Raw genomic sequence first — 24,903 nt, 5'->3', positions numbered from 1 at the left:
ACTCTGATATTTATAGCAGGATTATCAACAACAGATAAATTATGGAAAAATCCCAAATGTCCATCAACTGATGAATGGATAAAGAAGATGTAATACACACACACACACACACACACACACACACACACACAATGGGCTATCACTCAGCCACTAAAATGAATGAAATCTTGCCACTTGCAACAATGTGAATAGAGCTAGAGTATATTATGCTTAGGAAATAAGTCAGGGAAAGACAAACACTATGATTTCACTCATATGTGGAATTTAAGAAGGAAAACAGATGAATACAGGGGAAGGGAAGGAAAAATAAAGTAAGATGAACACTGAGAGGGAGGCAAACCACAAGAGATGCTAAACTCTAGGATACTAACTGAGGGTTGCTGGAGGGGAGGTAGGTGGAGATGGGCTAGATGGGTGGCTATTAAGTAGGGCACTTGTGTTGACCACTGGTGTTATATTTGAGTCACTAAATTCTACTCCTGAAACAAGTATTACACTATATGTTAACTAACTAGAATTTAAATAAAAATTTGAAAAAAAAAAAAAGTTTTGCGGAATTGGACCACACAGATGACAGCCTCTCAGGGATGATGAGAGGTAAAGACCAACAGAGAAGCTTCATGGTTAACAATTCTAAAGTTTGCAGAAGTGTACAAGGAAACAAAGGAGAAAGCCTATAGTAAAATAATGAATCCTATTATAAAACTGCCATTTTCCTAAGAGAATATTATATAATTTATCCATAAAGTATGCTAAGGAATTATGATTCAATCATCTACACAGGTAACTTTAGTTTGAAGGAAAGAGAAGTAACAGCTGTTGGCAAACAGCATCTCTTCTATCCATGAAATGTTGATGTGACTATGAAAATGTGAACATAATATTTCTGGAATTGGGGATTTATACAAAATTCATATTCAAATGGTATCTGGAGATTTAAGGTCCATTGTCATGTATGCGGTCATAGCAGAAGAAAAGGTTAGCAGAAGAATAGCAGAAGATGAGACCATACAGTCATTTTTTCTAGAGCACAAATCTGACCAGGTCACCCCTGTGGTGACAATATATTGAAGTATCACTGACACATGTTACATTAGTTTCAAGTGTACAACAAAGTGATTTGCCAACTCTCTATGTTATGCTATGCTCATGAGTATAGCTGCGGTCTGCCACCATACAATACTACTTCAGTATCCCTGAATATTTTCCCCATGCTTACCTTTCATCCCCATGACTTTCATTCCATACCAGGCAGCCTGTATATCCCCTTCCCCTTCACCTAATTTTCCCATTCTCCCAACCTCTTCCGTGTAGCAACCATCAGTTTGTCCTGTTTATGGGTCTGTTTCTGCTTTTGGTTTATCATCTATTTAGTTTTTTAGAATCCACAGATGAGTAAAATCATATGGTTACTTTACTTAACATTATACCCCAAGGTCCATCCATGCTGTTGCAAATGGAAAGATCTCATTCTTTTTTGTAGCTGAGTTAATATTCCATTGCACATTCAACGTGGATGGAACTGGAGGGTATTATGCTGAGTGAAGTAAGTCAATCGGAGAAGGACAAACATTATATGTTCTCATTCATTTGGGGAATATAAATAATAGTGAAAGGGAATATAAGGGAAGGGAGAAGAAATGTGTGGGAAATATCAGAAAGGGAGACAGAACATAAAGACTCCTAACCTGGGAAACGAACTAGGGGTGGGGGAAGGGGAGGAGGGCGGGGGGTGGGGGTGAATGGGTGATGGGCATTGAGGGGGGCACTTGACGGGATGAGCACTGGGTGTTATTCTGTATGTTGGTAAATTGAACACCAATAAAAAATTAATTTATTAAAAAAAATTCCATTGTACATACATACACATCTTTATCAATTCATCTATTGATGGACATTTGGGTTGTTTCCATATCGTGTCTATTGTACATAATGCTGCAGTAAAAGGAGAGGTGCACATATCTTTCTGATTTAAAATTAATGTTTTCATTTTCTTTGTGTAAATACCCAGTAATGGAACTAATGGATCACATGCTATTTCTAGTTTTAATTTTTTGAGGAACCTCCATACTGTTTTTCCACAGTGACTGCGCCAATTTACATTCTCACCAACAGTGTGGAAAGTTTTCTTTTTCTATACCATGTTCACCAACATTTGTTATCTCTTTTCATTCTAGTCATTCTGATAGCTGTGAGTGACTTCTCATTGTGGTTTTGCTTTGATGACAACTTTCTGATGGCTCCTTATTCCTACCAAACAAAATCCAAATTTCTAGCTTTCTACAGCTGCCATAACTACCACAAATTTATTACCACAGTTCTATAGATTAGTAGGAGTCCAGAATAGTCTCACTGGACTAAAGTCAAGGTGTGTCAGCAGGGCTGCATTCCCTGCCAAAGGCTCTAGGGGAGAACCTGTTTTTTGCCATTTCCAATAAATAGAGGCTATCTTCCTCTGTCTTCAAAGCAACAGCACATTGAGTCTTTCTGACATTGCATCACTTTGACCCTCTCTTCCACCTTTTTTTTTTTTTTTAAGATTCTATTTATTTATTCATGAGAGAGAGAGAGACTGGGGCAGAGACACAGGCAGAAGGAGAAGCAGGCTCCATACAGGGAGCCTAACATGGGACTCCATCCCGGGTCTCCAGGATCACGCCCTGGGCTGAAGGCGGTGCTAAACCACTGAGCCCCCCGGGCTGCCCTCTCTTCCACTTTTAAACACTCTCACGATTACCTGGATCATCCCCCTTACACTCAATCATTGGATGAGCAACCTTAATTCCACTTTGCAATGTAACTAAACTTATCTGTAGGGGACACAGCATATTCATAGGACCCAGGGATTAGGACATGGACTTCTTTGGGAGATGAAAGGGATTATTTTTCCTACCACATTTATCATATGGCATACCACCAGGTCCTATACAACCCAACTGTTATTTGGCACACAGTAGGCAACGAAATAAATGTTTCTGAAGTAATGTTCCTCTCACTACCCAATATTCATTGAAATAAAATAAATTATTTGTTCTGAGTACCGGAGGTTGTTTAGCAGCACCCTTGGCTCCTACCCATTGAATCAGAGTAGTACTTCTCAGCCATGTGACAATAAAAAGTGTCTTTAGACAAGGCTGTAAGTGCCCTTGGGGGTGGAGGAACAACACTCAGTTGAGAACCCCTATTAAACATGGACCTATTGTTTGCATCAGAAGGAAATGTAGCTCCACTTAACTCACACAAGGACATAAAAGTCATTTTTATTATAATGGGTTAAGAAACTCATTAGTTTCTTCAATGCATTTTCTTGCAGCTCAGAAAAAAAGTGGAGGGGAAGAAATTAAGTTTAAGAGTTTAAGTTGAAACAAAGTCACAACACCTGGACAGTTTCTGTAACAAAATCTTTCCCTTTTTACATCAATTTTATTTTAAAGTGCTTTATTTCAAGGGCACAGCTCCCAAAAAATCATATGACTCATTAATAGGATATTCACATACATTATCACACATGAGATATAAATATAAAATTGTGCGGAGCACTATTAAAGTCTGTCACAGATCATTTCACCTTGCTCTTCAGGTTCATATAAAAATGAATTAAAATGGCTAGGATATAATGACAGCCAAACCATTTAATAAGTAAATTCCTTAGTTTAATAAATTCCCTTTCAGCAGAAGTAATTTTTATTTTTTAACATATCACTAGATACAGGAGAATTAAACTATTTTTAGGTGGTTTTAAATTAATGTAAAGGGACATGTTCTTTCCTCTGTTTGCTTCATATGACCCTGAATCGTGGTTTTGCACCTTAGCTTTTGATATAAGCCGTCTTTATCTCAGTTAGGCTGAGACCATAAAATTGAAACAATTGCTTTCAATACGCTGTTTGAAAGAACAAGCTGGAGTGTTATTAGATTGATCTACAAAATACCCTTTTGAAAGGAAAATAAACCTGGAATTCTTAGCATTAAAATAGCCAAAATCTTATGTCTCTGATTTTCAAACAATACTATCTTTGGTGTTTTTCAATTAGCATTTCTCTCTCTCTCTTTTTAAGATTTTACTTAATAGAGAGAGAGAGAACATGCAGTGGGGAGGACGAGAAGGAAAAAGAGAAGCCGACTCCTCACTGAGCAGGGAGCCTGATGCAGGACTTGATCCCAGGACCTAGGGATCTTGACCTGACCCAAAGCCAGACACTTAACTGAGTCACCCAGGTGCCCAGCATTATTCTCACTTTCAAATGAGATTTTTAAACAATTCTCTAGTTAAGTGTTCAGTTTATCTTAAAAATTACACAATGACAAATCTGCAAGTAAAATAACCTCAGAAATATCATTAATGAGTATTAAAATACACTTTAGGCTACAGTAATTAAAATAGGCTGGTCAATGTACTATAATGTGGAGTTCTGAAATAAATCCGGGCAAACCTGGCAGTGCGGTATCGGATAAAGGCAGCACTTCAAAACAACAGAAAAAGACAGGCTTCTGATTAGTTCTGTGAAAGAGGCTAGCCATATCTAAAACAAGCTGACACTCTACTTCACTCCTGTAGCAAAAAACAAATTCCATTTGGATTAAAACATTTAAATGAAACAAAAAGACCTGTAAAAACAAAAGAAATTGGGATCTTGAGTGTGGGGCAGCCATTCCCTGCACACCATAAAGCACCAGCTCGGAAAACTCACTGACCTAACAGAGACCTCTCCAAGAGCAGTGCAGGTCTGGACTGATCACACCCCAGAAGCTAACTGTTCATCTTTCAAAAGAGGAGTCTGACGAATGGGGGTGCAGGTGAGGAAACCCCCTGAGAGCAATAAGAGCACATCTGTGAAAGGAAGCAGAAACCACAATCTGCAAGGCTGTACTAGGACTCAGAAAACAAACTACCCTCAATTGTGATACACAAGACAAGCGATCTAAACCCATACTCTTTAAACAGCTCATTTAGATCCATGTGTTCCAAGAGAGGACAACTGAGGAGCTGATCCAGTGGTACTGCAAGGTCTTGTGTGTTAAAATTAAGACCAGTTACTGTCTTTTTACAAATTCTGATGGTTTACAAATTCTGATCAACCCCTGACAAGATCATTCTGTGACTAACTCTAGCACTCTAAATCTGATAAAACCTCTCCATGATTTACCCACTGGGACATGACCCACAGTTCCACAAAGTGTGCACTTTCCTTTGCAATGAAAAGCTCATCAATTTAATTTTGTCTTGGTTTAAAAAACAAAAAGCAAAAAACAAACTGAATGAAACACGGATGAAGAATTAAAAGCTCATTTCTGTATCTATGAAGAGCTTGTTCAGGTTTTTTATTACTAAGGAACTACTCTGAACTAGGTGGCAGAGAATAATAACTATTTTTTAATATTAATGAATTCTGTGGAGTCAAGTAAGGAAGGATGGTCTCTGCACCATGATCTATGGAGGAGAGTGACACTATCTTGGGGAATTATCTGCAGGGTCACTCATGTTATCTAGGGTGAATGGTGGCTGTTGTTTGGGACCTCAGCTGGGGAATAAGACCTACATTCTCCTCATGGACACATGGTACCCAGGTTCCAAGAACAAGTCTCCATAGGGAACAAGGTGGAAGCTCCATCTTATGATCTGACTCAGCAGTCATAAAGCATCATCAAGACTGACCAATTTCAAGGGCAAGAAATACAGGCCTAACTTCTGAATGAAAAAGAGTGTCAAAGTCACATTGTAAGAACAGGAGGTGGAATGGAAGGTGTTGTTATGGCCATTCTTGGAAAATACAATGTATCAGAGAACTCTTATTTTAGAGCAAAAGCAGGGGCACCTGGGTGGCTCAGTGGTTGAGTGTCTGCCTTTGGTTCAAGGCGTGATCCCGGGGTCCTGGGATCGAGTCCCACATCAGGCTCCCCGCAGGAAGTCTGCTTCTCTCTCTGTCTCTCTCATGAATAAATAAATAAATAAAATCTTAAAAAAATAACAAAGCAAAAGCAAACAACCAAATAAAATTTCTAGTAGAAAAATGAGAGGGAAAAGGTAAGAACAAGTCATTCATCAAACAAAGGAATATAAAGGAACGACAAACATCTGGAAAATGCTCAGCCTTGCTCATAATTAGCGAAGGTACATAAACAATAAGCTACTGCTTTGTAACTAGCATACTGTGCAGGGTATGGAATGACTCACACACCACCCACGTGCACATTAGACTTCAACTGTTAGCTGTTTTCCTTGAAGGAAGAGGCTTGCCTTTGAGAAAATGTCTGTCAAATAATCTGTCAGCCATCCTTCCACGTTCAAACGGTGTTGCAGGAAAAAGACAGTTAATTCAGCTCACGACTCTATCGCAAAGTACTTTTCCCCAAGACAACCACTGTCACAAAGAACATGCCCATTGTGACATAGAGAATATTTAAGAGAGGCATACTCAAGAGTGGCAACTGAGTAAAACTGGTAATCCGTACTACTTCATCAAGGACGTGCCTAAATGAAACTGGCTTTAAAAAACAAAACTTGTTGAGTACATGGTAGTAAGAAACATGACGGCTACTAGCAGAGTTTGCTGCCATTGCCTTTATTGAGGCTCAAGAGCCAGCAGTTATACCTGCCTCCGCTGTTGCACCACCAGTGCAGAAGTCCACATGATGAAAAGAAAAGTAACAGCTTAGTACAGTAAACAGTATCATCATTCATAAGAGTGATTCATAGTATCAGTTATGGAACAGTAATAATACTCTTAAAAGGGTTTCAGGAACCCCTAGTTGTTTGTGAACTGTACTTTAAGAAGTGCTGCCCAACACATGCAGGCAATGGAGATCCATCCAATGGAATGTCATCAAATGCAGCTATTAAAGGAAATGATGCAAATGTAAAGGCACGCACAGGGAAGTATGCCCAGGTATCTACTATATTTAAATATGACCAAGGAGCATAATAGAATGGAGAGCATTTCTTACTTAGCAACTACATACAAATGTTTATATGATGTAAATAAAATCTTTGGAAAGAAACATCACGTTACAAAAGGCTGCCTTTGGGAAAGGGTATTTCCTATCATGTAATTAATTCTGAGGGTTTTAAAACAATATGTTACTTTTATAATTTAACAAAAAAGATCTTCAAAATAGGAACTTGCTACAAAGAATAATCCTTTGAAAAGGCTTCTTAATTTTGCCTCCCTCAAGATAGGCCCCTTAAAAAAAGCAGAAGGGAAAAAGGAATAAAAGAAAGTCTAATGTTCACTTAAGTTACTTAAGTAATATTACTTACTTAAGTTACTTAAGTAATGTTACTTAAGTTACTGAAAATATATTCTCCCAAATGAGGCCATATTCTTCACATATAAAGACGAAGACTTTCTTTAACGTGGAGTCAGTACCACCATGCCCAAGTTTCCAAATGAACAGAGGCAAAGTTCCTTAATTCTTCCTGATTAAGGTTCTAAGTAACAAGTCAGATAAATAAATTCAATTCAAGAAGTAATGAGGTTGCCTGCTTTCTAAAACTCAACAACAATATTGAGGTCAGCAAGCAATTAATCTGAGGTCTTAATCAAAAACAGAAACTCAGGAATCATCACTTTATTTAGTTTCAAGGGCATTTTCAAAGGAATTTTCTTTTCCAGTATCTTTTGATTACGATTATGTAGCCTACTGTGAAAGACCTTAACCTCGGGATCTCAAACTATTTTTTGATTAACATTTTAGCTTGATCACAGGAAGAACTGCTTTCTCAGGAGGATGCTTGGTTATCAATTTGTATCTTTATTACATCTCAGTTGGATTATTTCAATTCACTGTTTCCCATCCTCTTAGACTGTTTTAATGTCACTTGCAAAGTCTGCAGTTTTTAAGAGCTGAATTACCCATTAAAACAGTGTATTTCTAAGATTTGGTAAGTTTAACATCGATTTTGAGAGTCTCATTTATAAGAAAAGCTATGTTCAATCTACAACTTTAAAATATTCACTTTATACACACACACACAGTCAGCCTTAAGTTATGTGTCTTATGACAACCGTTTTTACATTTCAGTATCATCTGGAAATGAAGATAAGGATGCATTAACAACAGTATTAAAAGGTAGTTGAACTTAGGGAACAAGACTCAGGGCAAAGCATACATAAAAACAAGTAAATACTCTCAGGAAACTGACTTTGTAATAAGCTAATGGTATTAAAATATTTTAAAGAATATGTATACATTACTGATGGACACACATCCGAAGACAGGTCCTGTAGGTACACATAATCACTAGTGGAGGAAATATTAATTATAACGATCTATGTTTTGCACATGGTGAGCATACAAAAATGTTGAATAAATACAAAAGACAAATATATTTTGAAGATGCTACTCTTGCTACTGTGTTAAGACATTCTCTTCAACACTGGATTTAACTGGCAAGTTGATTATGATGTTGGTTGGTATAGTCTCGATTCTTGTGCTTAGTGTTCTCTGAGCTTCTTAGACCTGTGAGCTCAGAGTTGTCATTAAATTTGGAAGAAATGTGGCCATTATATCTTCAAATATTTCTTTTGTTCTCCCTTTTCTCATTTGGGGACTTGAACTACTAGTACCTTAGGCTGCTTGAAGATGTCCTACATAGTTTACACCTCCATCTGTCTTTTTTTCTGTTTCATTTTGGAGAGTTTCTAACTTCTGTGTCTTCAAAATTCACTAATCTTTTGTCCCACAATACTTATCTACATTAACCCCACCAGACATTATAGATTTTAATTCTTACAGGTTCATTTCAGTCTTTTTAAAGTATCCTCAACATCTCTATTTAACATACTCCATCTCTCTTCTAACTTCTTAACACAGAGAACAGTTACAAAAACAGTTTTAATCATCTTTTCCCCAACATTTCTACCATATGATCTATTCTTGAGTAGTTACAATTGATTGATTTCCCCCTCTCAGTATGGATATCTTCTAGTTTCCCTGCATGCCTTTAGGTCTTTATTGAATGCCAGGCATTATACATTTTGCCCTGTTACTGGAAATTTTTCTAAGACTATAGTCTTGAGTTTTGATCTAGGACATGGTTACACTGGTTGGAAACAGTTTGATCTTTTTAGATTTTTGCTTTAACCTTTCTTTGGTAGAATCAGAGCAATAGCTCATCTGGGGATAATTTTGTACCAGCACTGACATACACTTCTGAATCCTCTACCTAACACCCTATCATTTTTGAGGTTTCCATTCTGACAACAGGATCTATTCCTGTGTCTGTAAGTTCCCCCAACAGTCCTTCCTGGAGGTTCTTCCCCGGGCCGGGGGTAACTTCTACACTTGTGTGTGCTGATCAGTACTAAAGACTAAAAACTAAAGACTCACAAGGGACCCTCTAAAGATCTGGCAAGTTCTAAAGGGGCTGCTCCCTCTTCTCTGATAACTTGAGCCTCTTTGGTATCCTCAGACTGTCAGTTCCATCTCCTCAAATCAAAGAGACTACTGGACTCCCTGTGTTACTCCCTGGAACTCTCTCCAGGAAAATAAACTGTGACAGTCAGATGGCTCATGAGGTTTGTTTTCTGTTTCTCATAAATCATTATTCTTCTAATTCTGGTTTCTCATATCTTTAAAATATTTTGCTTCATATGTTTATTTTGTCTTTTCTTTTTACTTATTATCTCATATGGAAGAACAATTTCAATGTCTATTATTTCCATCTTTGTAAGAAACAACTCCAATTTAACAAATTTAGAGTCTCAGGACGCCTGGGTGGCTCAGCAGTTGAGCATCTGCCTTCAGCTCAGGGTGTGATCCCGGGGTCCAGGGATCAAGTCTCACATTGGACTCCCTGCAGGGAGTCTGTTTCTTCCTCTGCCTCTCATGAATAAATAAATAAAATCTTAAAAAAAAAAAAATTTAGAGTCTCCAAAACAAAGGAAATTACATCTGTCTAAAGCATTCATGATACAAGAAAAGGCTTCTCTCTTTAATCTCCCCTCACACCTCATCTTCAAATGTCATCTCCCTACACATTCAGTTCACACCAGCATCCTACCTGACACATAGCTCAATGACTGCATGCTGAATGGATACTTTCATTTAATGGTTCAAGAAACTAGAAAAATGTGAATTAACCTGAGAGTCATCCTTTTACTTTTTAGACCCCTGAGAAGCAAACTGGAAAGGAATCTTTGGAAACACTAGCATGCTAAAAACACACACTCTTGCTATGGAAGCCACAAAAGATAGATAATAATAATTCTCAGGTGAATTGGGGGGAGGGGGGTGAAGGCAACAAGTACAACCTCAAGGTTCTCTAACCTTTGGGCACTAGCCCATTGTCTCCCTGAGCCCGCAGGTGCAATTTTACTATTTCTCTCAGCCAGTCTACGTGTCATTTGGCTGGCGGCAAGGGAAACACTTAAGTAACTGGCTATACTTAAAAACAGTTTGGTTCTAAGTGCTTTAAGGTTTGCTCACTACTCGAGACACATAAAGCCTATAGGCCAAGTAAAGCCAAGTGAAGAAAAATTAGTCAGGATGGGGAGAGAGCACATACCTATGTGTGTGAAAAAAATCAAAAGATCTACATCTAAATCCTACAGGAGAAAGTATTATAAAAGTCAAGAGATTACTTTCAATTACTCTTTAATTAGCCTCTCTAAAGAAATCTTATAAAAGGTATATATAACCTCTTCCCCAAAATGTATATTCTCACCCAAACCTGCATACAATCTCATTGGTGTTTTTCAAACTCCTCCAGAAGTCAATTCACAGGCAGAATGTCAGGCTAAGAATTTCTGCCTAAATAAATGGAATATTGGTCCTAAAATTTACTTTCTCCTCCAGCTCCTGAATTAACAGTTCTGAAATGAGGGTCCATGGATGCTCCCAAACACAAATGCGCACTTGACATTTTCTCAAGTCTTTATTTATACATTGTTATTAGAAGAACCTTATTTTTAGGCATTGATACATACACTGAAACATTTTTTTCTGAGAATAGGTATGATATAAACACAGAAAACGTCTTAAAAATCTCTAGTTTAAAAAAAAAATCTCTAGTTTCTATGTGTCATATAATTTGTGGTAGACTTATGCTAATTACTTATGCCAAATATACTAAATGATTGCTATTCACTCAAAACATTGATTACAAGTTACAAAATAAATTTTTACAAGAAAGGTGTCCTTTGGTGTATTGTCAAAGCAATAAAAATCTTGAAGACTAAAATCCACATGAACAACTTCACTGAATAATCAGGTTAATAGTTTAGAGTGTTTTCTTGATTTTATATATAGACCACCAATATGATGGACCACAAGACACAGAATACACAGTTCCTGCTAGGACTAATTAGCTACAAAGTCAATTAGGAAAACTGTGTCTGTGTGGCACTACAGCTATTTTCCCACTGGTACTAATAAGCTGCAAGATGAGGAAAGAGGTAGTAGGTTATAGATCTAGATTTGTTTCAAGAATGAAAAGAGGAGAGGACTCTGTGATCTTAAGGCAGAGGGAAACAGATCCAATGACACAACACTCACCAAGGTGAATATAGCTGTCCAAGGACCCAAATAAAACAGGGGTATATTTTGAGAGTGAATCTTTTCAAATGAAAGGTAAAACAGAAAAAAATTTCAGTTATTTGCTTTTATATACTATTGGCTAACCGATTTTCTTAAGGTGTTTTAAATATGACAAATGAAAGAGAATGCCATAGCTAAAGAAACATTAATATGAAAAAAATAAAAATAATAATTAAAAAAGAAACATTAATATGTAATACAAGAAATGTTTACTCAACAAAGCTTTACTGAAATATACAAAAATGTACATACATACATATCCAAAGATAAGTGACACATGGTGCCCAATTTCAGGGAGATCACAGATTTGAGTTACAAGGTTATATAAGGTGGTATGGGCAGTTGAGACATAGAGAAAAGATGCTACATAAGTCCAGGAGAGACAACGATTATTTCTGTAACTAGGCATGGGTGGGAAGGGTGATCAGTGAGTGGTCATGAGGAAAATAGTAAATAAGTAAGCTGAGCAAAGGGAAAGAAGGTGAAGGGGCTACTCTACATGTAAGGACTCATCTGAGTGCTCTACCAGAGGCAAGAAACGTGTAACATGTACAGAGACAAGTCAACTGGTTTAGGAGACAGAGTGGAGAAAAGGAAGACAGGGTTCAAAAGGATGGATGGAATGACAGTGCAGAAATCTATACAATACTGTCAGGGAGTTTAATTCCTATTATAGTGGTTCACAACCCTGACTGGACACCAAAATAACATGTGAAGCTTTTTTTTTTTTTTTTTTTTAACATATGTAAGCCTGATTTCCAGGTCCACAAATTTAGTAGGTCTAACATAGGGAGGCAAAGGCTATGTTTTGCTCAAAGATAATAGCACCAGAAAAACAAGAAAATCTAAGTTAAAAGATGGGAAAGTTTGTGAAAGTAAGTTTGTACAAAGACCATAAAAATAAGAATAATTATGGGGCTCCAAATAAAGGTACAAAACACAATTTCCAGGAGACACGGGATGGTTAGTAAGGAAGAAGAAGAGGCTGTGATGACAGAGAAATGTCAGAGTTCAGGATTTTGGGTGAGGATCAGTTCTAAATAAGGATGAGGCCAAGATGTAGCAAGAAAGTAGAGGTGAAAAATATAATGGAACTGGGCACAGCAAGAAAAAGCAACAAAGTTCTCTAAAGTCATAACCAGCATGACAATGCACACAAGCTGAATAAGAAAGAATAGTTTCAACAATTCCGTATCTACCCTGACTACTGAATGTAATAGGGCAAGGATTCTCAAAAGGCAGTTCAGAAACTACCAATGGACTAATCTCATAATATTATCTGAAGAATAAAAATGTCTTTTGTAGGTGAATTTCAAGATTGTTGTTAATTAACTAAGAAAAACACAAAACCTTATTAGTGATGGCCAAATAGAATTCTTAATACTAGCTCTGATGAGTCTTTCTAGAGGCAAATAAGAACAGGTAAAACAATCATCCACTGGTTCTCAGTGATCAAAATCATGCTGGGAAAGTTTATAACTTCCTAATTCAACCACCAATACAGGGTGCCCTGCTAACATTACATTCTGATTGAACATTTTTAGAGCAATATTACAGAACATTTTCAAATGATAACAAGGTAACTTTCCCTCTGACAATGTATTCTCAAGTCTACTAAGTAAAAGCCTAAGGAAAGTTGATTTTAATAGGCAAGTAAAATTTCTCACGAGTTGATAACAGGAGCAACTAGGGGAGGAGGAAACGGGAGGTAAGAGGAGGTGAAGGCTAAGGCAGTCTATCTCCTCTCAACAAGAGGGAAAAGCGGTTAGCTACCTATAGGCTCTGATTTTCAGACAATTCCATTCCCACACTGCCGTACTCCTGTCCCTCTCTGATCCAGTGCTGTATTTGGCATTAGTAGCACAAGGGACAACACTCACTCAAAGGCAATAAACAAGACATGCTCAGAATTTATTACACTTGACCATGAGACTTAGGATCTGGTTATGAATTTATCATATTAAATGTAACTCAACCTAAAATGCAATTAATCTGTTTAGATGTGCTACAGCCAAAGCAGAAGACTGTGATGTTAGGTTTGCTATGTCCTGTGACCTACAGATAGTTGGTTCCATCCAAAATTTAGCTTAGATAGGCTGTAGATTCTGTTTGACCTATATAAGGGACAAGTTAAAATTTAAAACCCTTGCTAGCTAGTCACATAAATACTTGAGTCTATTGAAAGCTAAAGACTAGATTATAAATCAGTAAATATTCACCTGCAGATCTCACTCAGCGAACACAACTTAAAGTACATGTTAAAATGATATTTTCATTGGTTTGTAATATGGCATAAATGTTCTCAATTCTAATCTACCTCTTGAGAGAGATAATGGGAAGTTGAAAAATGAAAAATAATAGCTCATATTGTTGGACTAGACATAAGATAGCTCTCAATTTTTCTTTTAAAATACATTAAGATAAATATAAGGGGAGAAGAAATGTATGGGAAATATCAGAAAGGGAGACAGAACGTAAAGACTGCTAACTCTGGGAAACGAACTAGGGGTGATAGAAGGGGAGGAGGGCGGGGGGTGGGAGTGAATAGGTGACGGGCACTGGGGGTTATTCTGTATGTTGGTAAATTGAACACCAATAAAAAATAAATTTAAAAAAATAAAATAAAATAAAATAAAATAAAATAAAATAAAATAAAATAAAATAAAATAATAAAATAAAATACATTAAGATATATTCCCATATGTGTACATAAAAGATGAAAAATAAATTCACTTCAAGTACAAATCATCTTGAAAACTGTTAACAGTTCCCAAAATGATTTTTCTCTTGAAAAAACTAAGCAAACAGAAGGCTTGCAAAGGTCTATAACACGAAGGAAAAAAAGAGAGAAAAAAGTTATTGTCAATGAAGCAAGGGCTATATTCATAAACTGAATTATTAAAACAGTAAAAATATATTTCTAGGAACACTGTATATAAAACTTCCAAGTTTCATGAATATGCTACAAATTTAAAACTAATGTGGTATTTATTACTTACTCTAAATCTTCATAAACTTGATAATAAATATTAGACATAATTATACATAAATAATTTCTTTGGACTATAAGCTCCGTTCACTGCAATATCCTCAATTTCAAAAATAGTGTATCATGTAGTAAGCATTCAATAAGTATATAAAAAACTTAAAATAATACTTACAATAAATACCCAATGTTACAAAATAATGACCGTCTTTGTGAATTATCATTAATGTTCTCCCTGAAATTGATCTCTCTCAATGGACATTCCTCAAGTTCTAGCTCTTGATTAAGTTTTTTCAGTAACTGCAAAGTATATTTAACTGTTAAAGTAAATGGACAAATTAACAAACCATTAGTTTCCAAGCCATGCTTATCACAGGGACACGACAAATTACACTTAACTTTACAGATCTAATTCCAATTTCAGTGACCTATGGTTGCTGAGCTATGTTTTAAGCTGGTATATCTTTCCCGCAAACATGGTAGTTCCCATTCACTGTGCAGTTTCAGCAAAATGGTGTGTGGGATTTCTCAAAACATTTTTAAAAAGCTATAGAAATTTTAGAAATTAAAGTCATAAAGAATGGGTCAGACTGGGAGTCAAGAAAGCTCAGTTCTCATTTTGTTCTTTCCCAAAACCTGTAACTCTGGAGTAAGAGGGAACTTCTCTGTGCCTTGGTTTCCTCATCAGTATCTGGCCATAAAACTGTTACAGGGGTTAATAAGACTCTAAAAAAAAATCCTTTGAAAAAAGGATAATGTTTATTATGTAGCTATTATTACTTCAAAGTCCTGTAAAATGATGATGTTTGGATAGACCATTACTTGTGTTATGCTCCACTAGCACAGGTAAATGAGAAGTTAGTGTACTTTTGTTTTTAAAGATTTATTTATTTTAAAGAGAGAGCAAGGGATTGAGTGTAGCTAGGGTGGGAAGAGCGGGGCAGAGAAGGAGAAAGAATCTCAAGCAGACTCCATGCTGAGCACAGAGTTTGATGCAGGGCTCAATCCCATGATTCTCACTCAGATCACGAACTAAGCCAAAAAATCAAGAGTCAGACACTTAACCAACTGCAGCACCCAGGCACCCCAAAGTTAGATAGTTTTAATAATGTTTAAGCTTATATACTGACATTACCAACTAAAGCATCTAGTAAGTATATATGAAAGAAGCAGATCACCAGAACATTTCTGGGGCTTGAACTGAAAAAATTTGACTTAAAAGTAGGATCAGAAATACCTCATTAACATAATTTTACCTACTATATCAAATGTTTTATTAATAATGCTTTCTTAGCCAGTAACATCAAGTTGCCAGAAAGTATTAATAGGCTCAAAAACTTTTATCTGGAAAATATATCTATCATAAATGTCTCATAAGTCACACGTCACAAGAAAGAAATTATAAGCAACTTAAAATGCTAATGTATTAGCTTAATTCTTTATGGAAGAGGTCACACAATTACCATTTTACTCCTGGAGCAAAGTGGATAGGGAAAGACCTTAGAAATGAAATGAAATGCTTCAGCTGCAATGGACCTTCCATTAGTTCCCCCCAAATAAGCAGTATAAATAGGAGCAGGATCAGAGAGCAAGATCAAGATGTGTGGAAAGCTGAATAGCTTTCCTGAATGTAAATTTCATCCTTATTTTAAAACAAACTATGAGAATGCTCGTAAATACATCAACCAAAGTCACCTGGCACATGCAAATCATCCACTTTTCTGAATTACAGTCACTGCTGCTATCCTCTGCTAAGCAGCTACTGAAATGCAGACACCACATTTTAGGGACTTGAAAACAACTACAGCAGTAAGTAAATCAAACTTTTAATTATGTAATTTGGGAACTAGAAAAGTAGTTATACTTTTTCTTCCTTGTAAGTAAACATTTTCATTTTAAAATGAAAAACTCTTTGACACTAGATTGCTTTTTCTTTTAAACAATAGCTCATAATTATCTACCAGCAGACACTTGCCCCTCTGAAATTACAACCAGGACACACCTAGATAGTTTTCAAAAAAAAAATTCTAATGTTTAAGACAGCACAGTTAAACAATGATATAATTATTTAAAAAAAAAAAAGCCCATATTATTTATACTGGTAACCCTGAAGATCCAGTGAAATTAATATTGTTATGTTACTGAAAAGTTACTGAAAAATTATCATGGTATTCATACTTATTCAAGGCTGAGGTGTAATCGGCATCAGACTAAGATTTAATTAAATCTAAGGCCTGGAAATCTTAGTAGAGATAATAGTATCAGTCTACATCAGAAAGCTACTGTGATGACTAAATTGAAATAAAATCAATCACTGGAAAAAATAATGGTTGTTCTGTAAATTAATATTGCCCATGATTGGAACAAGATTGATAAAATAACCAGCTCTCAAACTGTATTTAAAATCACAAAACTGAATAAAGGAACTTTAAGTTTTATTTCTGAAACTATGCTCTGACACTGCTCTTTAAAGTAATATTTCACTTACTTTCGAAATCCATTTAGGAGTAAAATTAATACTATAGGACATTACTGAGGATTCTATATAAGATGAAAAATAGATTTGAGTAGATGAACTGGCTAAGGGCCGATCGAGCAGACGAGATGACGTGAATAAAGTGTGTATAGGGATCCCTGGGTGGCACAGCGGTTTAGCGCCTGCCTTTGGCCCAGGGCGCGATCCTGGAGACCCGGGATCGAATCCCACGTCGGGCTCCCGGTGCACGGAGCCTGCTTCTCCCTCTCCCTGTGTCTCTGCCTCTCTCTCTCTCTCTCTGTGTGACTATCATAAATAAATAAAAATTTTAAAAATCTTAAAGTGTGTATAAAAGCTGAGGAATGAATAGAAGCAGAATACCTGTTACTCATTTACAAGTTTAGAATCTTATGAAGGAAGACATTTTATTTTTTTCCGTAACATCAATTATATATTCAATGCTTAAAAAAGTGGAAGTGAGGAAAGAGAAAACTGTTAGGCTATACTGAAATGCTATCATCACTCCGGGAAAATGCCAAGGAAAATGCATTAAATTGTCGCCCAGTTTAAAAGAAGGCAGACAGAGCAGCGCAGTCTCAGGTCCACCCGAGGCCGAATGAAACCCCGCGGGTCAGTGTGGCAAATTCACGGAGAGAGTATCGTGAGCAGACTGAAACAACGATCACCCGTGATTACTAGGTGTTCAGCAGTATCCCATGGCCATCGTATATATGGACTGAGTAAGTCATACTCCACCTTTGAGGGATATTCCTGTTGTCCCCAAGTACAAGTCAGGCAAGAAGAAGGCACAATGCAACTAGTAACGGTGAGGCCAGGAGGCCAGAACAGATCCCAAAAGGAAATGGGAGAAAGTCAACCAATGTAGCTTTTTTATAACATATGTCAAAGTAAATATTTAAAAGTTCAAGATTAGGGATCCCTGGGTGGCGCAGTGGTTTAGCACCTGTCTTTGGCCCAGGGCGTGATCCTGGAGACCTGGGATCGAATCCCACGTCGGACTCCCGGTGCATGGAGCCTGCTTCTCCCTCTGCCTATGTCTCTGCCTCTGCCTCTCTCTCTCTCTCTCTCTCTGTGTGTGTGTGTGTATGACTATCATAAATAAACAAAAATTAAAAAATAAATAAAAAAATAAAAGTTCAAGATTACAAATAATTTTAAAGGCAGGATATTTGAGAGGTTTCTGATTTTGCTGTTGTTGTTCCCAGTTAACAGTTAATTTGAAGGAATTCCTATAAAGGCTTATAATCACAAAAAATTCATTGTGCAAATTCATGAAATAACGGAATGAAGCAATTTCAGGAAATCTTCTCAAAGCTGAAGACTGAATATTACAACTTAAATGAGTGCTGAGGGTCACATGTTTTCTGTAAGTGGAAGAACAAACTTTTACTCTGCTAAAACAAGAAAAAGCTATTTCAGATTAAGAATCAAACTCTACTTCCTGTCCTAGGATTACTGGGAAATAATCTGTATCAGGAGTTCACTCTGAATTTCAAAGCTCAGCTTACATTAATTTTATAACAAGGGATGAGCAGAGAGATGGAGAAATGGATGAACCGACCAAGAGATATTTTCAGATCTAAAGAATATAATAATAAGTGGTTTTCCCAAATTTTAAAAGCTATTTTTCAACTTACCATCTTTTTTCTCTTATCCTGTTCTGTGGGTGGTTCTTCATCTTCTGTGACTTTTGGTTCTTCCAGATGAGACATTAACATACAGCTACATTAAAAAAAAAAAGTTTTAAATAAATAAAAAAGTTTGTAACATGTTAAAACAAACCCTGAAAGTCACTGAGAACATGAATGCTTCTATGTACCAAAATATGAGGAATAGCTAGATAAGTTAGATTTATACTTTTAAGACTTAATTGCAAAAATATACCTCACTTTTTAAAAAAGGGCCACACCAAAATATTTTAGAACATACTACTTGAGAATTTAGGGTAGCAAGTTATAAGAAATTTACGTATACGTGATTTTTAAACCATGCATCACTTGACAAAGCAACCTGGACTCTTCATTTAAAAAAAAAATGATACTTATAGATACTTGAAATTAAAACTTCTCTTACCACCAATCTTCAAGTCTGTGATTATACGTGTTTTATAACAATAATTTAAACAATAACATCATTAAAACAATATTAATTATGCAATAATCTACTTTGTGCTCCAAATTACTATGCTACAAGGAACTTGTTCCTGAGAGCACTTGTTCTTTCAGGACAGTTATAAATCTTTTTTTTTTTTTTCTTTTTTATCTGCACCACTGCTCTTCACCATTAACAGAGATAATAGAAATGCAGTTTCCTATTCAGTCAATAGTTTCTCTCTTCCAGGGAGACAAGAAATAAATATTGTCTAGTGAATCAAATTGATGGAATAAACCCAAACCTCACTGCTTCCTAATTTAGAATAGTAGAATTCAGTAATTTATCAGAGTCAAAGGTTCCTAACCAATAAACTGTGGCAAAGAAAGCTTGGTTTCACTTATGTTTCATAGCAAGTGCAGAGGAAACTAACTCCTGACTCAGCTGTGTAAATAACTTTTAATTCAAGGTTCAAAACAAGTGCTGACACCAGAAACTTGGTCCAGCTCACTGTTGCAGGGGATATGAGGGTCCCTTTCTCCCTATTGCCCACCATTAAAAAAAAAACAACTTTTGAAACGATGACTTCTGACACGGTCAGCGCATACTGGTGCATTCAAATAGTATAAAACCCTTAAACTACAATCAGAAGCAGCAAGAGTTTAACTCCTAACTTACTACAGGGTCTTAACCTCTTGAAGCTGCAATGCTTTCATCCATCACGACATAATATGATACAGCACAACTAGCTGGCCAAGGGAGTCTGGCACAAAGTCAGAAATAATGACATTATTATCCCAGCCATGACGCTATTTAGTAAAGTGAAATGTCTAGAAAACAATCTAAGTCCCAGTTTCTATTTTAGAACCGAATAATAAGAGGGAGTTCCTTCATGCTAGCCATTTTATGGCTGCTGCAGATTTGAAATCTAACTGCAGTGAATTTGTATCTCCAGGGAAGTATGCTTCATGCTGCATGAAATTCCTTCACATTACTAACTCTGTTAATTTACCTGTATAGTAAAAACTCAGTCCTCCTCTTCCTAAGTTAAATGATTTATCGCATACACAAGAGTATATTCTGAATATAAATACATTTACACATAGCATTTTTTTTTCCAGTGACTAAGAATTATTTAGAGGGCAGTATATTTTTCCTTTGCAATTCTGCAAACTGCCTTCATTTGGGTCTCTGGAAAGTGTAAACTGAGGGGAAAAAAAGTGAATTTGAAGAACCCAAAGATAAAATTCTCTCCTACAGGAAAATTTCCAATTAAAAGTCAAATCTTATTTTTTTTTGACAAACATTAAAGACAGGGAATTATGTTTTACATAAAAGGCATGATGGGAATTAATAGATTTCTAATAAGCTAAGATATGTGGGCAATAAATGTAATAATAATAAAAGTCTAAAATAGGGACAACTGATATGTGAACGTAGGCAGCCAGCCACCTCTCACATCTTACATTCACTAACTAGATCTGGGAACTCTAGCCAGCTAAATCAGAATCTGTCCCAACAACAAACTCCAACCAATGAAACACAACCAATAGTGTTAGCACACAACATGATACCCTTTAAATCATTTCTAATTTAAAAGGTTCATTTAATCTAAACAAATTCACTTCTGAATGTCACAATAATACTAAAACTGACAGCATTATTCAATTGGTCCCTGAAGTGGACACTTCAGTTGGTCACGTAACTGTCCTCCTTCCTTAAAAAAGCCCTAAATATGTCCAGTTCCTTCCTCTTTCATGCCTTTATATGCTTCCATGTTACCATTTACATCAGCAAAAGATGATCCCAGCCCTAGTGATAGTGGCTTGACATGCAATCATGGCAATCGTATTCTGCTAATCATGATTGCTTTCAATAGGTGCATGTTTAAGAAACTCTAGCCACTTATACATGAAAATCCTGGTTCACTCCTCTACTTCCCAAACTTTGGCAAGCGGTTGTCAATTTCATTTCCCAATGTGCCTAAAAACAAAATAGTATTTCAAAAAAAAAAAAAAAAAGGCAATCACTCTAACTGAAAACAAGTAGAAGGGAAATCTCAAGCCTCATTAATATAGTTTCCTGGTTTAAATATATTTTCCTGGAATTAAACTTGACTAGTGAAAATACAAACATGTAAAGAAATCAATACAAAACAATGAAAATGGACCACTATTTTATGCCTTATACAAAAATTAACCCAAAATGGATTAAACACTTGAATGAAAGACCTGAAACCATCAAAATCCTAGAAGAAAACAAAAGTGATAAGCTCTTTGGGTGATGATGATTTTTTTTGGATCTGACTCCAAAGCAAAGGAAACAAAAGTTAAAACACACATGTGGAATGATACATCAAACTAAAGACAAAATTCAGAGAGAACAGAATGGTTGTTGCCAGAGTCGGGAGAGTGGTAGGGAGTAGACAAAATGGGTAAAAGGGATCAATGATGCAATCTTCCATAAAATAAGTCAGTCATGGAGAAATAATACATAGCACGGTAACTATAGTTAGTAACACTGTATTGCATATCTGAAAGGTGCTTAGAGAATTAACCTTAAAAATCCATATCACAAGAAAAAATATTTATTTAACTGCGTATAGTGATAGATGTTAACTAGACTTACTAAGGTGATCATTTTACAATAAACACAAATATTGAATCACTATGTTGTACAACTAAAACTAATATAATATTACACGTCAATTATACCTCAATTTAAAAAAAAAAAAAAGAAAAAATCCCAGATATTTAATCTTTGAAAATAGATTCTAAGTGGATTCATTTTATATACTATTCTTAAGAAATACCAGTATCAAGACAGTAACAGCCAACTGTTAACTACCCAGCTATCTTGGAAGATAAACTTTTCTACTACATAAAAAGTGGTACATCATAAAAGCAAATAAAAATGCATCTCCATTTTTCCCACATAAAATGTTACCTTTAATTTTTAAAAGCATATGAAAATAGTTATGAATACGTATTAAAGCACAAAAATAAATATAAGTTGTTAGGTGTAAGCACCATAATCTTAAACAAATTTATATATGTCACATCCCCCAAACTATAAATACTTGTCAAATGTCTAGCCACACCCACCTGTCATCAATTCCTGTCAATCCTTTCTCTACAATCTACCTCAAAGTCACATCAACAATAGTGTAACAGCTACCTGAAGGGCTTCTCCATCTTCCAGGCAGTACGTTCTCAATTTTTAAAGGGCATGTGAATCATCCAGGGTTCCTGTTACAATGCAGGTTCTACTGTCCTAGCCTCAAAAATTCTAATATAATGGATCTGGCCTGGAGAAGGGAAATGTGCACTTTTAACAAGCATCCCAGGGTGTTTCAGTGGTCAAAGACCACTCAGTGTGAGCCTTTGCACCCCTCTCCATCATCCTCTACAATGCATTCAAGGCACCCTTCTGAACTAGAAATCTGTTCTTGGCATGTCCACACTTTAAAACTGCCAATGAACCTCCAGTGACTATACACCCTAGTCCAAGACCTTTTCAAGTTACTTTACTAGTTGGCTCTAATCCACTAATATATTCTCAGAAGTTATTCTCAGTTTCTTCAGAACCCTTCTTCTTCTGTAGCTGGTACTGCCCCACTGGTGCCTATTTCCATCTCTAGGTAGTAAACTCCTGCAGGATAGAGCCTCAGCTGCTTCCTCACATAGCACAATGTCTGGCATAAAGAAGTCTGAATAAAGAGATGATGTCAACCTGGTTTCCTTATTGGGGTTAAATGTATCACTTTAACTGGACCACAGGATGCTGAGATAACTGGCAATAATATGTGAATAATATGTGAATTTGTACACTGAGTACAGCAGATTGCCCTCCCCAATGTGGGTGAGTCTCAATCAGCTGAAGACCTGAACAGAACAAAAGATCTAATTAAAAGAAACTCACACTCTTTGCCTGTCTTTTAGTTGAAACATCAGTCTTCTCTGGCTTTGTGACTCAGACTAGAACTTACACCACTGGCTCTCCTGCTTTTCAGGCCTTTGGACTTATACTGAAACTATCCATTGGCCCTCCTGGGTCTCTAGTTTGCCAACTGGAGATCTTGTGACTTCTTAGCCTCCATAATTACAACAGCCAACTATTTATAATAAATCTATTTACATTTATGTTGTTATAAACGTAATAATTTGGGCAGCCCTGGTGGCTCAGCAGTTTAGCGCCGCCTTTAGCCCAGGGTGATCTTGGAGACCCGGGATGGAGTCCCATGTCGGGCTCCCAGTATGGAGCCCGTTTCTCCCTCTCCCTGTGTCTCTGCCTCTCTCTCTCTCTCTGTCTCTGCCTCTCTCTCTCTCTCTCTGAATGAATAAATAAAACATCTTTAAAAAAAATAAATGTAATAATTTACACATGGCATGCTCTCTCTCTCCCTTTATATATGTATCTCCTATTGGTTCTACATGGGAAACCCTGATTAACATACTGCATATAGAAGTAAAACAACAACAACAGGGGTTTTCTTCCTTTATTCTAATTTATTCTATACTGAGAACAGAAATTCAATAGACCTAAAAATATTAACTTTCTTTGAATAAACTGCTCCAGTAAACAGGAAGAGGAAGCTGGAAGCTAAGTTAACTACATAAGTAAATATTTTATGTTTCTTGAGTGCCCTTTTCTGAAAGTCTATTTACACCCTATCATCTATCCGATGGACTATAAATTTTAGAACTCCATGTAGTTTACAAAAAAAAAAAAAAAAAAAAAAACCCTATGCAGTTCAGAGAATTACGGAATAGGAAGATTATCAAAGGTCTATTCTAACCTCTCATAGAAACCTAACAAAGTGATGAATAGAGTTTCTCCACCATGCTTCCCTACCCCGGGGTAAAAAGCAATCAAACAATTCCGGGGGGGAAAGAAACAGTGGTTTTTAGCTCCCAGCTACCCAGGGATCCCGGCCTTCCAGTCTGGGCCTCTGTAGTGTGAATCCCAATAATGGTCTCCTACTCAGTCTACTTTCCTCATGCCCAACATCTTCCTTTTCCAAACCAAAACTTTCTTCCTGGCTGAGCCTGGCACCATGAGTCAGAACTCCATGCAACCCCTCCACTTATCTGCTGTGTGTGTCACTGCACATTTCTGAAGCTCTGTATCCTAATTTTTAAAGTAATGAAACTGCACTCGTTTCTAGACTTTATTTCTTACAACTTCCTGATTCTCATCCCTTCTACTCAGACCATGCTATAATTTATGTCCACTTCCTATATCTTAAGTCTTATCCCTTCCTGAAGACTCTAACACGCAGTGCCTTTTTCTTCTCTTTCTTTAAAGCACAAGCTAGAATTCTACTGTTTTGTGTGCTTTGTTCAAAATATACATAATTGTCTTTACTCACTACCAGTGTTTTCATGCTGCTATTAAAACATCTTCCCCCTAAGTAAATTATATATTCTGAAGATGACTGGGAGCATTTGATTATATCCTAAATATTTCACAAATAGTTGTAAGCTTCATCACATATTATGCATAAATATATAATATTTATAGTCATGTGTCATAAATCCTATTTCAACTTTAAAAAAAGCCTGAAAGAAACTGCCTAATGCATGGTTTCCTATTTTGGTTGTAATCAGAGGAGTGTGAAGTTTCTACTTCATCTGAACTCTTACATTCTTGAAAGCAAACTTACATGCCAGACACATTATGTCTACCTACGTTTAATAAGATTCAACAATATAAATTTGCACTCCATGTTTTTCAACAACATAGGATTCAAATGACCACCTTTCCCATTTCCTATAGATTCTTTATAAAG

The 24,903-nt window shown here is 36.3% G+C and overlaps 1 protein-coding gene across 2 annotated transcripts in view; it reads right to left on the bottom strand.

The window, feature by feature from the left end:
• IPO11 (importin 11) overlaps positions 1 to 24,903 on the bottom strand; it is a 201,413-nt gene that overhangs the window by 12,212 nt on the left and 164,298 nt on the right. Inside the window, exons 29-30 of one of the 2 annotated variants that reach the window (XR_013379936.1) lie at positions 18,659 to 18,743; positions 14,700 to 14,841 (exon numbers count right to left, since the gene is read on the bottom strand). Coding sequence is in view for 1 of the 2 variants with exons in the window: in XM_077897963.1 (XP_077754089.1) it covers positions 18,659 to 18,743 (85 nt within the window). In the remaining variant the exon portion in view is untranslated. The remainder of the gene's footprint in view (positions 1 to 14,699; positions 14,842 to 18,658; positions 18,744 to 24,903) is intronic. The other variant, XM_077897963.1, reaches the window with a different exon arrangement.

The sequence above is a fragment of the Canis aureus genome, chromosome 5 (genome assembly GCF_053574225.1).
Source record: "Canis aureus isolate CA01 chromosome 5, VMU_Caureus_v.1.0, whole genome shotgun sequence".
In the NCBI taxonomy this organism is placed as follows: domain Eukaryota; kingdom Metazoa; phylum Chordata; class Mammalia; order Carnivora; family Canidae; genus Canis; species Canis aureus.
This window is presented reverse-complemented; position numbering and strand designations above follow the sequence as displayed.